This window comes from Carcharhinus amblyrhynchos, chromosome 12, assembly GCF_965287045.1.
Source record: "Carcharhinus amblyrhynchos chromosome 12, sCarAmb.v2.hapA, whole genome shotgun sequence".
Lineage (NCBI taxonomy): Eukaryota > Metazoa > Chordata > Chondrichthyes > Carcharhiniformes > Carcharhinidae > Carcharhinus > Carcharhinus amblyrhynchos.
Genome location: NC_137335.1, coordinates 32,017,480 through 32,032,253, shown reverse-complemented (window position 1 = coordinate 32,032,253; position 14,774 = coordinate 32,017,480). Strand labels below are relative to the sequence as shown.

General features: G+C 43.1%; 1 protein-coding gene across 8 annotated transcripts in view; it reads left to right on the top strand.

Annotated features, from left to right (window-relative positions):
• arid1b (AT-rich interactive domain 1B) overlaps positions 1-14,774 on the top strand; it is a 557,854-nt gene that overhangs the window by 213,004 nt on the left and 330,076 nt on the right. For all 8 annotated transcript variants that reach the window (XM_080200334.1, XM_080200331.1, XM_080200332.1 and 5 more), the window contains exon 4: positions 2,892-3,002. In XM_080200334.1, the coding sequence (XP_080056460.1) occupies positions 2,892-3,002 (111 nt within the window). The remainder of the gene's footprint in view (positions 1-2,891; positions 3,003-14,774) is intronic.

The window sequence follows — 14,774 nt, the reverse complement described above, 5'->3', positions numbered from 1 at the left end:
AGATTTTTGCGGTGAGTGTGTGAATAAGTAATCCTCCTTATTTAAATCCATTAAAGTCTGCTGCTGTTTCTTTAAAATTGACACACGCTAAGGTGGGTTTAGGAATATTCCTCTAACTTCCAAAACAATGACAAATATTGTGGATAGCAAGGGAAGGGAATTGCGGATTTAAGTTTATTTGTCCTCTCCTATCCATGACACTGAGCAATCTGAACTGTGGGGGGTTTACTATTAGTGGACAATCCTCCTCCTGGCCCACGCAAAATTCAAAGGAAAACTTACCATGGCCTCTCCAGGTCAGTTGATTTCACTTCTCTTGCTGCTACTGGGCAGAAGAACACCTAGTTCTCACCTTACATATGAACATAAAAAATTGCATCATGACACTGATGTCATTAATTGACTGTAACCTTCAGATGTGAAATAGTTTTCCAGCAGCTTTTAGCGATAGCCTTGCCCAAGGCCTGAATTGCTGCAATAAGTAACAGTCCCAAGTTTGCTGGGAAAGTATGATAAGTTAAATGCGCACACTGGTGTTTGTATGCTTTTTGTTAAATAATTTGCGTCTGGTGGCAAGACAGTGATGCGCAGTGAGTTGTGAATTGCCACAAATTACTGAATGGTTTGACCCTTAGCCTCATGAAGATGGGCGCTCGGCATCAGTCTCCACAAGTTTCACAATATTGTTGCACTTGCACTTTTCAGGTAAAATTAAATTTGGCACAGAAATTTGGGACTGGTATTTAATGATGCTAGGAGTTTTTTAAGGATGAGATTTATATTCCTGTTGGACTTTGGTGACACAGAAAAGGATGAGGTAAAACTCTAGAGTCTTATTCTTGCAGGTAATGAATGAATTATTCCTAGAGGTTTATTAAGTTTAAGTGAGTGTGTTGCTGGCTTGGCCGTAGTTGTGCTTAGGCTACCTCTAATTGCCCTTGAGAAGATGGTGGTGAACCGCCACCTTAAACTGCTCATGAGGTGTAGGTACATCCACAGTGTTGTTAGAAGGGGAGTTCCACGGTTTTGATCCAGTGACAAGTGAAGGAATAGTGATATGGTTCCAAATCAGGTTGGTGTGTGGCCTAGAGGCAAACCTGCATGTGGTGAGGTTCTGTAATTTATCCGCAGCCTTTTCTTTTGAGGTGGCAGAGATTGCAGGTTCTGGTAGGTACTTTGGAAGAAACTTTGGTGAGATGGCGCGTGAGCTGCCAGTGTGCTGCCAAGAGTGCCAGTCCAAATGGGCTGTTTTGTCCTGGATGGTGTTGAGCTTCTTGAATGTTGTTGGAACTGCACTCACCCAGGAAAGTGAAAAGTATTCCACCACATTCCTGATTATATGATCCTTTGTAGACAGGCTTTGGCGAGTCAGTAGGTGAGTTTCTTGCAACGGGATACCAGCTCTTATAGCCACAGCATTTATATGACTAGTCCAGTTCTGTTTCTGGTCAATGTAACCCTCAGATGTTAGAGGGGGATTCGGTGATGGCAACACCATTCAATGTCAAGGGGAGATGATTGGAACTCTCTTGGAGATGGTTATTGCTTGGCATTGTATGACATCAATGTTACTTGCCAATTATCAGGACAAGCCTGAATGCTGTGAACTTCTTGCTGCATATGTACATGGACTGCTCTTCCTCTTTGATTTCTCTCTATGGATCTATCTATCATCTCTGTTGTTCCTATTTTTTGGTTTACATAGAAATCCTACGTTGCAGAAGAAAGCCATTCTGCCCATTGAGTCTGCACTGGCAACAATCCCATCCCAGGCCCTATCCCCACAACCCCACACATTTGCCCTGCTAATCCCTCTAATCTGCACATCCCAGGACACTTTGGGCATTTTAGCATGGCCCACCAACCTAACCCACACACCTTTGGAGTATGGGAGGAAAACTGGAGCACCCAAAGGGAACCCATGCAGATACAGGGAGAATGTGCAAACTCCACACAGACAGTGACCCAAGTCAAGAATCAAGCCCTGGTCCCTGTGGGGTAGCAATGCTGACCACCATTGCCACCCCAAGAAGACTGAAAAGAGACTGTTGTTGTTATTGTTCTTTGCCAAGGGCACAGATGCTCATTGACCACCCTAGAAAATCCAGCAATCAGCAATGTAAAAGTTGTTTGAGTTAAAGGGGAACAACAGAAAACTCAAATTTTAGGGCACCCGCTCCAGCAACATCAGGCCCATTACGAAAATCGGGAAGTAATACATTAGTGTTTGAATGGAGAGCTAAATCTGAGTGTGCTGAAACAAAGTTTGTCAAGAACAACAGAAGTTGACATGAATGAACAAATTAGAACATAAGCTTAATTGCGTCCTTTCAAGACTTGAAGATTCAGTGATATTTGTACAATTTTTAAGCATCTTAAATGCTTTTAGAGTTGTACTTTTGAGGATCATTTTTTGAGGACACATAAAGATCATTCAGGGAGTGTAACTAGGAAAAGATTTTGAGAGATAGTTACATTGCTATTCTATTGCATTTTTTAAATACTACTACTTTGCCTTGATAGAGAAAAAGCAAATAGAATGCAAAGTCAGTACTTGTTTGTTTTCTTTGCCTATTGTGAGGCTGTCTAACTTTGTGTCCCAGTGTAATGGGGTGGGACATTTCAAAGGAAACCTCAGACATTTGTTGGTTTTAAACATCATGGCTAATCCCTTACAACCTGCCAGGCTACGCAGTGGGAGGTTATTGTGCTGAGGAAACAGTGTCTAGCAGCGGAAGATAATCACTTGTCTGCTTTTGTGACCCTATAGTTGAACTATTTCCCTCTGCTGGTTACCTCATTACATTGCTGACCTTTTACTCTGATGGCTTCTTATGACTCATGGTCATAGGTAGACAGAACCTTTTTAAAAATGGGTTTTGTTTACACAGGATATATCTCAGGAAGGCTATGGAACTCGCACTGTGCCGCCATTGACACCTAGCAAGCCCAACCATGAAGATTTGAACTTGTTACAGCAGGAGAGACCATCAAGTTTGCCTGTAAGTGACTTATGATGCTGCTTGTAACCTGTAACACAACTGAAGTTCACTGTTTACAGCTGCTATTAAAAACTTGGTATTCTGTTAGATCATAAGAGTCCCAGAGCACAGAAGACAGCCATTTCGCTCATTGTACCTGTGCCAGCTATGTTAAAGAACTATCCAATTAGTCCCACTCCCCTACTTTTTCTTCATAGCCCTGCGACTTTTCTCTCCAAGTATTGTTATCTAGCTCCCTTGAAAGTTACTATTGAATCAACTTCCTCCATGCCTTCAGGCAGTGCACTTTGGATCATTACAGCTTGCTGAATAAAAAAAAAGTTCTCATCTGTTGTCTGATGCCTTTTGCCTGCATGGGCAGCACAGTGGATAGCACTGCTGCCTCACAGCACCAGAGACCTAGGTTCAATTCCAGTTTGGGCCACTGTTTGAGGGTCTGTACGTTCTCCCTGTGTCTGCATGAGTTTCCTCTGGGTGTTCCTGTTTCCTCCTACAGTCCAAAAAACGTGCTGGTTAGGTGCATTGGCCATGCTAAATTCTCCCTCAAAGTACTTGAACAGGTGCTAGAGGAAACTAGGGGATTTTCATGGTAACTTCATTGTTAATGTAAGCTTGCTTGTAATACTAATAAACTTAAACTTAAATCTGTGTCTTCTCTTTACCAACTCTTGTGCCACTAAAAAGACCTTGGACAAAGACCCTTATAATTCTGAACGTTGCAATCAAATCTCCCCTTAATCTTCACTGCTCTGAGGTGAACAGTGTATTTTTTTATTCATTCTTGTGAGGGTTATTGCCCATCTCCGATTGCCTTTGAGAAGGTGGCAGTGAGCTGTATTCTCAAAACACTTCGGTCCTTGTGATGTGTTCATTAAAAAGAATGTTCCAGAATGCTGACCCGGTGACAGGGAAGGAAGAATAGTATACTTCCAAAACAGAATAGTGTGTGATTTGGATAGGACCTTGTACGTGTTTCCATGTGTCCGTTGCACTTACCTTTTTGGATGACAGAGGGTGTGATTTCGAAATGTGGTATCGATGAAGATCTGCTTAGTTGCTGCCATGGATTGTGTAGATGATACTCACTTTTGATACTGTGGCTGTTATTGAAGGGAGCAGATGTTGTTGGAGCTGCACTGTTCTAGGCATGTGGGGAATATTCATCATGTGCTTGACTTGGATGTTGTAGATGGTAGACAGGCTTTCGGGTGTGGATAATTTGCTGCAGGATTCTCTGCCTGTAATTTAATCTTATAGCCACATTATTTATGTGGCTGGTCCAGTTAAGTTTCTGGTCAGTGGTGAATCGCAGCACTGTTTATGTTTAGAGTTTCAACAACGGTGATGCCATTTATTCATGAGAATGTCATATTTTATTGGAGATGGCCATTGCTGACCGTCTGGCACAAATGTTACTTATTATTTATCAGCCCAAGCCTGAATGTTTTCCAGGTCATATTGCTTGCAGACATGGACTGTTTGAGTACCTAAGGAGTTACGAATGGAGCTGAACATTATGCAATCATCAGCGAACATCCCACTTCTGACCTTTTGTTGGAGGAAAGATCATTGATGAAGCAGCTGAAGATGGTTGGGCCTAGGACTCTGCCCTGAGGAATTCCTGCAGTGATCCCCTGGGACTGAGATGACTGACCCCCAAACCCACAATCATCTTCCTTTGTGCTAGGTATGACACCAACCAATAGAGGGTTTACTCTCTGGTCCCTTGTAACCTCAGTTTTGCATGGGCTCCTTCATGCCATACTCAGTCAAATGCTACTTTGAAATCCAGGATAGTCACCTTTGGAATTTAGTTCTTCCACGGGAAGCAAGGCTGTAATAAGGTCTGATGCCAGAACCCAATTCAGCAACAGGTTTGGCTTGTCAAAATTGCCAACCTTCATTCTCCTTATTATCAGGAGTAGTGTAGAATTATAGAAACTCTACAGTGCAGAAAGAGGCCATTTGGCCCATCAAGTCTGCACCGACCACAATCCCACCCAGGCCTGACCCCCGTATCCACTCACTAATCTCTCTAACCTACGTATCTCAGGACACTAAGGGGCAATTTTAGCATGGCCAATCAACCTAACCCGCACATCTTTGGACTGTGGGAGGAAATCGGAGCACCCGGAGAAAACCCATACAGACACAAGGAGAATGTGCAAACTCCCATAGACAGTGACCCAAGCCAGGAATCGAACCCGGGTCACTGGAGCTGTGAAACAGCAGTGCTAACCACTGTGTTACCGTGCCAAGTAGACTGATGTTGCAGTAATCGGCCTGATTTGATTTGTTTGGTCTCTTTTGGACAGGACCTATGTGGGCAAGTTTCCACAATATTCACTTAGGTGCCAGTGTTGTAACTGCATCAGAACAGTTTGGCTAGGGATGTGACTAGTTCTAGCATGCATGTCTTCTGCACCACTACTGGGATGGTGTCTGGGCCTATAACCTTTGCTGTATCCAGTACTTCAGACGTTTCTTGATGTCACATGGAATGAATCAAGTCATTTGAAGACTTCCAGGTGGAGACTGAGTTGGATTACCCACTTGGTTCTTCTGGTTGAAGTTGGTTCCAGACATTAATATTTTGTTGAATGTGCTGGGCTCTACCATTAAGGTTGCTCATTAAGATTTGTGATGCCAAAGGGACAAGCTGTTATAAACCATGACATGCTATTTCACCTGTTTTAGAGCAATGGAATCAGAGGGCATGACCTGCACTTGGAGTGGGTAAATTCAAAATTAATGTCTAGAAACAGCATTTCAGTGAGTGTGTGTCACGGCTAGAGTACAGGTACGTTAGGGGGATGGTAGAAGCAGATTGTATTGATTGATGCAGAAAATATAATTTTGGGATACATTGTACGTCATCATGTATTAAGTGTCGCATGCTTGGAAGAAACAGATAACTTTGGTCCTGTGGTTCCCAAAGCACGCCATCACTGGAACTTTCCTCATGGATATTTGTGGAGGCCAAGAATATTGGATCCCACCCCCGCTTCCCACCCAGACACTTCTCACTCCTACAATTGCGCGCAAGCAAAAACTTACAGATCCAGTTTAGGACTAGAATTTTGGATGACAAGGGTGTTATATCCCCTAAGTTGAGATCAACAAACAGGCATCATCAATATAAAAACAGTTATAATATATGTAACACAATAACAAATGTCAAACAAAGGAAGGATGAACAGTTTTACACAACAAAATAATTATTACTAGGTTCCCATCAAATTGCATAGTTTATTGACATACCAAGAACACAAACTTTCAGAAATATGCACAAGTTAAAGCTATTTAAGAGAGCGTAATAGTAAGTGAGGAAATTTGGCAAGTAACTTATGTGGATTTGTTTCATGGATACCCATGGTGGTAATACTGATCTGGCTTCTTAATGTCTAAATCTGGAGGAGGGAACCGAGTGCAGGGTGTCGAAATTTGCTGATGACACCAAGATTGGGGGAACGGCAAATTGTGCGGAGGGTGTGGAGAGTCTGCAGAAGGATCTAGATAGGCTGGGCGAATGGGCCAGGAAATGGCAAATGGAATTTAATGTTGGCAAGTGTGAGGTGGTCCACTTTGGTAGGAAGAATGGTAGGAAGGACTATTACTTACGTGGCGAAAAACTGCAGCAGGCGACGGTGCAGAGGGACCTCGGGGTCCTTGTGCATGAGTCGCAAAAACCCAGCTTGCAGGTGCAGCAGGTGGTCAGGAAGGCGAATGGGATGCTGGCCTTCATAGCGAGGGGGATTGAATATAAAAGTAGGGAGGTCTTGCTGCAGCTGTATAGGGCATTGGTGAGGCCGCAGCTGGAGTACTGTGTGCAGTTTTGGGCGCCGCACCTGCGCAAGGATATTTTGGCCCTGGAGGGAGTGCAGAGGAGGTTTACTAGGCTGATACCGGAGTTGAGGGGATTGAGCTATGAGGAGAGGCTGAATAAACTAGGCTTGTACTCGTTAGAGTTTAGAAGAATGAGGGGAGATCTCATTGAGACGTATAAGATGATGAATGGGATGGATAGGATAGAGGTGGAGAGACTTTTCCCGCTCAAAAAAGACAGTAGGACTAGGGGGCACAGCCTCAAGATAAAGGGGAGGCGGTTTAGAACGGAGTTGAGGAGGAACTTCTTCACTCAAAGGGTGGTGAATCTCTGGAATTCTCTGCCCGTTGAAGTGGTGGAGGCTGCCTCGCTAAATATTTTTAAGAAGCGGGTTGATGGGTTTTTGATAAGAGAAGGGATTGAGGGTTATGGGGAGAGGGCGGGAAAGTGGAACTGAGCCACGACAGATCAGCCATGATCTTATTGAATGGCGGGGCAGGCTCGAAGGGCTAGATGGCCTACTCCTGCTCCTATTTCTTATGTTCTTATGTTCTTATGTTCTTAAATGTAGAGATGCTGGCGTTGGACTAGGGTAAACACAGTAAGAAGTCTCACAACTTACTTTAACCTGGTGTTGTGAGACTTCTTACTGTTCTTAATGTCGATCAGAGACAGGCACCAACATTTGAGTTGATTCTTCTCCCCTCCAAATTGGCTGTAGGCCCCCTGCTGCACCTGTTTTCCCCCCCTTTCATTGCTTCATTTTCAGGGAGTCCCCAGCCTTAAGTTTCTGGGTGAACATTTCTCTGGAGTTTCATTCTCTATTCTCCAGATCCCTGCCCACAGTCAGAGCTGCTTAAGTAAATGATAATAAGTTTACTAAGCAGAATATCTTCTTATTCCTGCTACCCTTTGTGTTTACCGTTCAAACTATTTTAACTATTTCTAAAGAAGTTTGTGTGCGTTGATTTAATGCTGATGTTTTGTTGTTGAGCTGTGGATCAGTATTGTGATGTGGAATACCAGATACCTGGCTTTTTACATTCTCTCTCCTCACTGCTCAAGGCCCCAAACACGCCTTCCCGGTGAAGCAGCAATTTGCACGTACTTCTTTCAATTCAGTATACAGTATTTACTGTTCACACAGATTCTAGATGCGAAATATGGTATCCCAATACATGGCAGAGGTGGATGGAGGAGATTAGGTGCTCATCTCTGGAGAGCTATCTAAATCTGTTAAACTAACTTATTCAAAAAGTGAAATTCTTTTAATTAAAGACATATATTCAAATATAGTTGAAATTGAATTTGAATGTTAAAATCTGACACTGCAATGTTTAAAGTGTTACGGGATTCAGTTGAAACAATTATTGCAGAGACAACAACCCTCCCTAGTTTATCACAAGAGACGTGAATTCTCCCTGTGGCATGGCCTGCTTCCCCGCCCCCTCCCCCCACCAACAGGTGGACCACAACCATCCCGATGTACAGCCTCAATCGCTGGCTTCCTCCCTCTGTCCACAAGCCCGAGTGCAGAGTGGCAGCAGGACCTCCCACCCCAACTGATCTCCCTTCAGAGGCCCAGTGCCCTCCTGTGGCCCCCACTCCTTGGTACTGCTCAATGCCTGCTGGGCAGTGCTAAGGTGCCCCCAGGTATTGCCAGTTTGCCTCAGTGTCAGGGGCCAGACTGACGCTGCCAAGCTAGCAATGCCCAGGGGACAGCCTCCTTACTCCTGACCTCCTGGGAGATCTGCATGACCCCCTTCACTCCAGTGGGGTTGGGCTGCTAGCGGGAAGCTGTTGTAAAGCCCGCTGCGGAGCTGGGGAGGGAGGAAGAGGCTGGTGGGCCTGTAGACTTTAGTCCGGGGTCCACTAATAATATGCTAATATCATTGCATAATTTATACAGCTCCGAGTCAGTTTCTAGTGTGGAGCTGACGATGCCCGAAATCTGACGGCCGGAGACATGCAGAAGTCATGGTGCCAGTGGGAAGCCCGCTTCATGGTCTCTGTTGAGTCTCCCGGCTGGGAGAATTGTTTTGAAGAAGGAGTTAGATATAGCTCTTGGGGTGAAGGGGATCAAAGGATTTGGGGGAAAGGCAGGATGAGGCTACTACGCTGGATGATCAGCCATGATCACACTGAATGGTGAAGCAGGCTCAAAGTGATAAACGGTCTACCCCTTCTGTTTTCCCAAGTTTCTATACCAATTGGTTTAGGCACAGATGCTATTTACTTATGCAGTAGGAAAACACGAACGCTCATCATTGCTGCCCTTAAAACTGAAGAAGGAGATTTGAAATTTCAGCAGCTGATGTTAGAAAGAAGTCCCCTTGCTGTGATTCCCCTTCACTCAGCTGAGGTCCTTATTTGGCTTATTTAACAAATTCCTGCAAGTCCCCTTCTTCCCTAACACTAAACCTTTATGGTCTACTCATTTACTACTACAGTCCTTCCCTCTATATTTGATTCTATCCACCTTCTCGGACTTAAAAAAAAATCTAGGGGTAGTCTGTAAAGATCCAATAACTCCAAATAGCTGTCGGATAAAACAGTGTCATTTCTACATTAGCCCAGGCAGCCCCTGGTCTTTTACCTCTGTTGTAGATCTGAGTAATGCTCAGGTTGGAGAAGACACACATCAGACAATCCATACATATTTTTCGTGATCACAAAATAAATCAGGATATATGAGGTTTTTTATTTTTTATACAATGCATTGTGATGATCTGGAATACACTGATTCGGCTATAGATTTAAAGGATTTGGAAACATACTTGAAGAAGAAAATATTTGCGGGGCTATGGAGGAAAAGCTAATTGGATAGTATTCACTGACATGGCGGGCCGTACATAATATATATATATATATTATATATATGTGTGTGTATATAGAGGATTTATAACAATCTGGTTCAAGATTGTGATGGTAAGAAAGAAATGGTACAAGTTTTCTCTTAATGCTGTTTAAACAGGAGATATTATTTTCATTAACGCATCACTTAAAACCCTAATTCATGACATTAACCCCTCAAAGCTTATATTTTCAAGCTATCTCCTAGTCAGTCATATTTCCAAAACCCTATATAAACTTCAAGTCATGTAAAGTCTGCAACCCACATCCTTTCTTTCCCCTCCATGACCATCATCTCCAAGCTCCTGTGCCGCAAGGAATTTAAATGTTTGGCTTAATTTTTAAACTCCTGCAAGCCCCCTTCACTTCCCTAATACCAAACTTCTTTGCTGCCCTGTTGAGGCCCTCATTTACCATTGCCGTCCTTGCTTCCATTCAGTTCTCTCCCCCCTCTCTGATTTTAAAAAGAACTTATTGAAACATTTCCTTCTGATTAGAATTCCCAACATATTATTTTAAAACTTGATCCCTTGCTTAGCATCTATTTACTATTTTGCATTCTTCATATGCAGCTATCATATTTACTCAAATTTGGAGGTCATAGTAGTTACTTCACTTGAGATAAATATCTCAATGTATTCATTATTAATTTGGGACATGGTAAGGTTTCATTCTATAAGGAGGCAGCTATTTCAGCCAGCAGTGACTGTGGTTGGAGAATAGATCCTTCCTAAATAGGTGTGTGGATAACAGGTGGGATTTTCTTTTAAGAAGTTTAGTTGCATAACTGCTTTAGCTACTGTAGCATATTTTTGTAAAGAACTCTGACAGTGGGCGATTAAATAAGCCACTTATGAGGTTTATAAACCCAACTGTCAACTTAAATTTGTTTATATTTAGGGGGAAAATACAATTCATGCTTTTATATCGGATCTTAAGTTTTAAGAGCTTGTTTTTTGATCTATGTGATGATAGGTTAACATGCCTGTTTTGTGTAACCCAAACAATTTTCTTGCATAACAGCTAACGAACTGCAGGCTTAGACATTACAGACATATAATACGGAGCTCTCAATGTGCACAAAAGACCTTTCATGTTACAGGTGACTTCTAGTGTGGGAGATGTTTTTTATCGGGGGAATTCCTTATAGGAAAGAGCAAGGTTTTAACTTGGACTCGTAATTCACCCTTTTAAAAAAAAAAGGCAAAAACAATAATGAACAAGTATTCCTGAGACTGAAATATTTGAATAATATCTCGCCCCTGGTTTCTGGTGAGATAATGGTTTTTATAGTTGATACACATTCAGTTTGATGAGGCATGTTTTAGTGGTTTAAAAGCCAGGTTTCAATGTGCTTTGTTTTTGTTATGACACAAACTGAAAGCATAATTTTGCTTCATACTGTTACGTGTACATGATGTCATCTATATGATGCCGCCTAAACTGTGAACAGAAATTTCTTTAAGGAATTTAAATTTTGCATTGTGACTTGGTTGGGTTCATGACTCTGGCAGGCGAAGAAAAACTCAACCAAGATTTATCTATTAACTCTGATAGGAAGTGGGGCTGGTTGAGAAATGGACTCCTACTTGTTAAGTACAGTAATTTGCATTGCCTTGCTATTTAGATGTACACAGGTAAAATATAAAAGGCTTGCTCAGTTGGTTAAAGAAACCAGGATTTGAAGGCGGAGGGAGAGAATTGCAGGCGGTGGTGTGGTGTGAAAATGATGGCAGCATCTTAGCTATCCTCGAAAGGGGGCAGATCAAGGCACGTGACATTGCCTTCTGTAAGCAACAACTGCAACCTTTATTCTCTTGCTACCTTTCCACCTGGTGTGCCCTGAAGGCTATTCTGTCCAATTCCTCCCTGTTCAACTCTCCCTTTTCAGTGCTCTCTAGTCCAGTAAGGGCGGTACAGTGGTTAGTACTGTTGCTTCACCGCTCCAGAGATGGGGTGCTGCGTAGGATACTGTGCCAGAATCGGTACAGTATCAGTGGGCCAAATGGCCTCTTCGGCACTGTAGGGATTCAATGTTTCTATTCTGTGATACTGACCTTCTGCATTGCTCCAATGGATTTGCTCTCACTGCCGCTCTTTGCATCATCTTCTAGACTATCCATTCACAAGTCCTGACTTTCCAAGAGCTTATTGTGGATGACAGCATCAAGATGCAGCTTGGCAGGAAGCTGGCTGAGTCATAATGACCATTTCCCTCGAAGTGAAGCCTTCTTGCCTGACCTTGCTTTCCATTATTTGCCTGCCAGCCTGTTGCGGTGATAATATGGCTCTTAATCACAAAATCGTAATTTTGGTCTGCCCCCGTATTCTTATGGTACTTTCCCCTCCTTTGGCACTTTTGCCTGTGACAGTTTCTCCTTTGAGCACCATGGAATCTTTATAGTGCAGAATGAGGCCATTTGGCCCATCAAGTTTTCACCGATTTACATTGTTGCAGACTCAATGTAACTGATGTAAATCGATGCAGACATACATTGGTTACATCAATGCTGTATCTTGCCTTGTTCCATCTCATTTAAAATCCTTGACGTCTACTGCCCACCAAACTAACACAAAATATGTGACCACGTGTAGGTTTGATGGGTTAGCCATGGTAAATGTGTGGTGTTACAAGAATAGGGTGGGGGAGAGGGCCTGGGTAAGACACTCTGTCGGAGAGTTGGCGCAGACTTGATATGAATGGCCTCTTCTGCACTGTGGGAATTCTACGATTCCATGATTTTCTCACCAAAGTCCCTTGACTGCTTTCCCCCCTTAGTCTCTCTATCAGGTGACTTCTCATCATTGGTGATTGAAACCTCCTAGCTCTGATGCCCCCCTTCTATCCGTCCTTACCCACTTTTGCCTTCCCTTTCAAAACCTTTGTTCCTTCCATGCCTATTCCTGGAAAACATTCTGTCACAAGTCACTTGCAACTGTACTTTCAAAGTCCCAACTGTGGCTAGCCTTTGGTTCTTTGTTCACCACAACATTAATGAAGCTACAAATCTTTCAAGTACATGCTCACCTTCAACTTTGATGCCATAGTTCCCAATAAAGCCATTACACCATCACTATGACCATTCCCCCAATACAGCCTTCATCTCAATTTGCTTAAGCCCAAAGAATGCAGATTTGATTGGATTTGGCAGTCAACCAGTTAGCCATTCACCACCAAATTTAGGTGATCCATGTAAAGTATCATTGCATCCTACTCTCATTTGTCAAAACAGCTTACTATTCCAGGATTATTCTGGAATGCAAAGATAACTCTAGCTGCCTTCTCTCTACTGCAACCATCTTAAACTCCTCTGCCCTGCCTCCTCCATCCTCGCTTCCAACAACAAATGCAAGGAACTTGCGAACTTTTTTGCCACTTTGAGCCATCCAACCAGCTGCCTCTGCTACATCCCACACTTCCACTAACCCCCACCCTCCCCCCACCCACCCTAGTCCTGAACTTGTATCACCTAGTTTCTCTCCCATTGAAGAATTCTGCTGCAGACACCATGGCATTGGCTTTCAGTCTTGAGTGTATTAACAGCAAGTCTTTATTAACAACTCAGAACTCAGTTATGAAAAATGTAAAAACAACAGCATTGTTGTGGTGTGTGATTTTAACTCCCCCTGTATTAATTGGGACTCCCTTAATAACAGGGACTTGGTTGGGGGGAATTTGTTAGATGCGTCCAGGAGGCTTTCTTGAAGCAATTAGTAAATAAGCCAAGGCAAAATACTGTGGATGCTAGAATCTGAAACAAAAGCAGAAAATGCTGAAAAATCTCAGTAGGTCTGACAGCATTTATGGAGAGAGAGTGGAGCCAACATTTCGATTTAGGATGACCCTTGAGATGTGAGGCAACTGTGCTAACCCTGGAGTGAAGAGGCACGCGGAGTTGGTGTCGCTCCTGAGCATAACCTAAAGGAGTTTTTAAGATGATCCGGTTTTTCATAGAATCCCTGCAGTGCTAAAGGAGGCCATATGGGCCATCAAACCTGCACCGACCATAATTCCACTCAGGCCCTATCTCTGTAACTGCACTTATTTACTCTGCAAATCACCCTGACATCTACTAAGGGACAATTTGTCATGGTCAGTCAACCGAACCTGCATGTCTTTGGACTGTGAGAGGAAACCGGAGGAAACGTACGCAGACATGGGGAGACGTGCAGCCTCCACATGGACATACACCCGAGGCCGGAATTGAACCTGGGTCCCTGATGCTGGTCCTGTGAAAAGTTTTGGGAACTGTCACCAGAACTTGGAGCCAGTCTCTTGGTTGTTGACATCACCAGTCCATTCCAGGAGATTAAGCTCACTTCAGGATTTGCAACATAACAGAATGTAGCCTTGATTTTGGATGGAACTTTGACTAGCAGTTTACTGAGGTGCGCTTGTCTTGCAGTTGCAGCATTTTAGCTGGATGTGCAGGACACTGATTTTCACTGTGAAGGTGTTTCACATCATGGGATCCACGACAAAGTGGCAAATTGAATTGAAAATTGGCTCAGTGGTGGGAAGCAAAGGGAATTATGGTCAATCAGTATTTTTTCTTACTGAAAATCTTTTTTCCAATGGGGTTCTGCAGGATGAAGTGCTGGATCCCTTGCTGTTTATGGTATCTATCTTGGGTGTAGATGTATGGAGCTTGATTAGGAAGCTTACAAATGGCATGAAAATTGGCCATGTGGCTGATAATGATGAAGAAAGCTGTGGACTGCAGGAAGATATCAACAGACTGTGAGGTTGGTAAGAGTTCAGTATGGAGATCTGTGAGCTAATGTATTTGTGAAGGGCAAAAAAAGGCAAGGGAATACTCAATAATTGATAGGATATTAAGAAATGTAGAAGAATGAAGAGACTTTCGAGTTCATGTCCAGTGATCTCTGAAAATAGCAGGACAAGTGGTTAAGGAAGACATAAGAGATACTTTCCTTTATTGATTGAGGACTAGAAATATGGGCTGTGAGGTTATACTAGAACTGTAAAAAAAAACTCTTGTCAAACTGCAACTAGACCAATGAGCACAATTCAGCTCACACTATGGGAAAGACATGATTGCATCTTGGTGGTCAGAGAAGATTTATGAGCA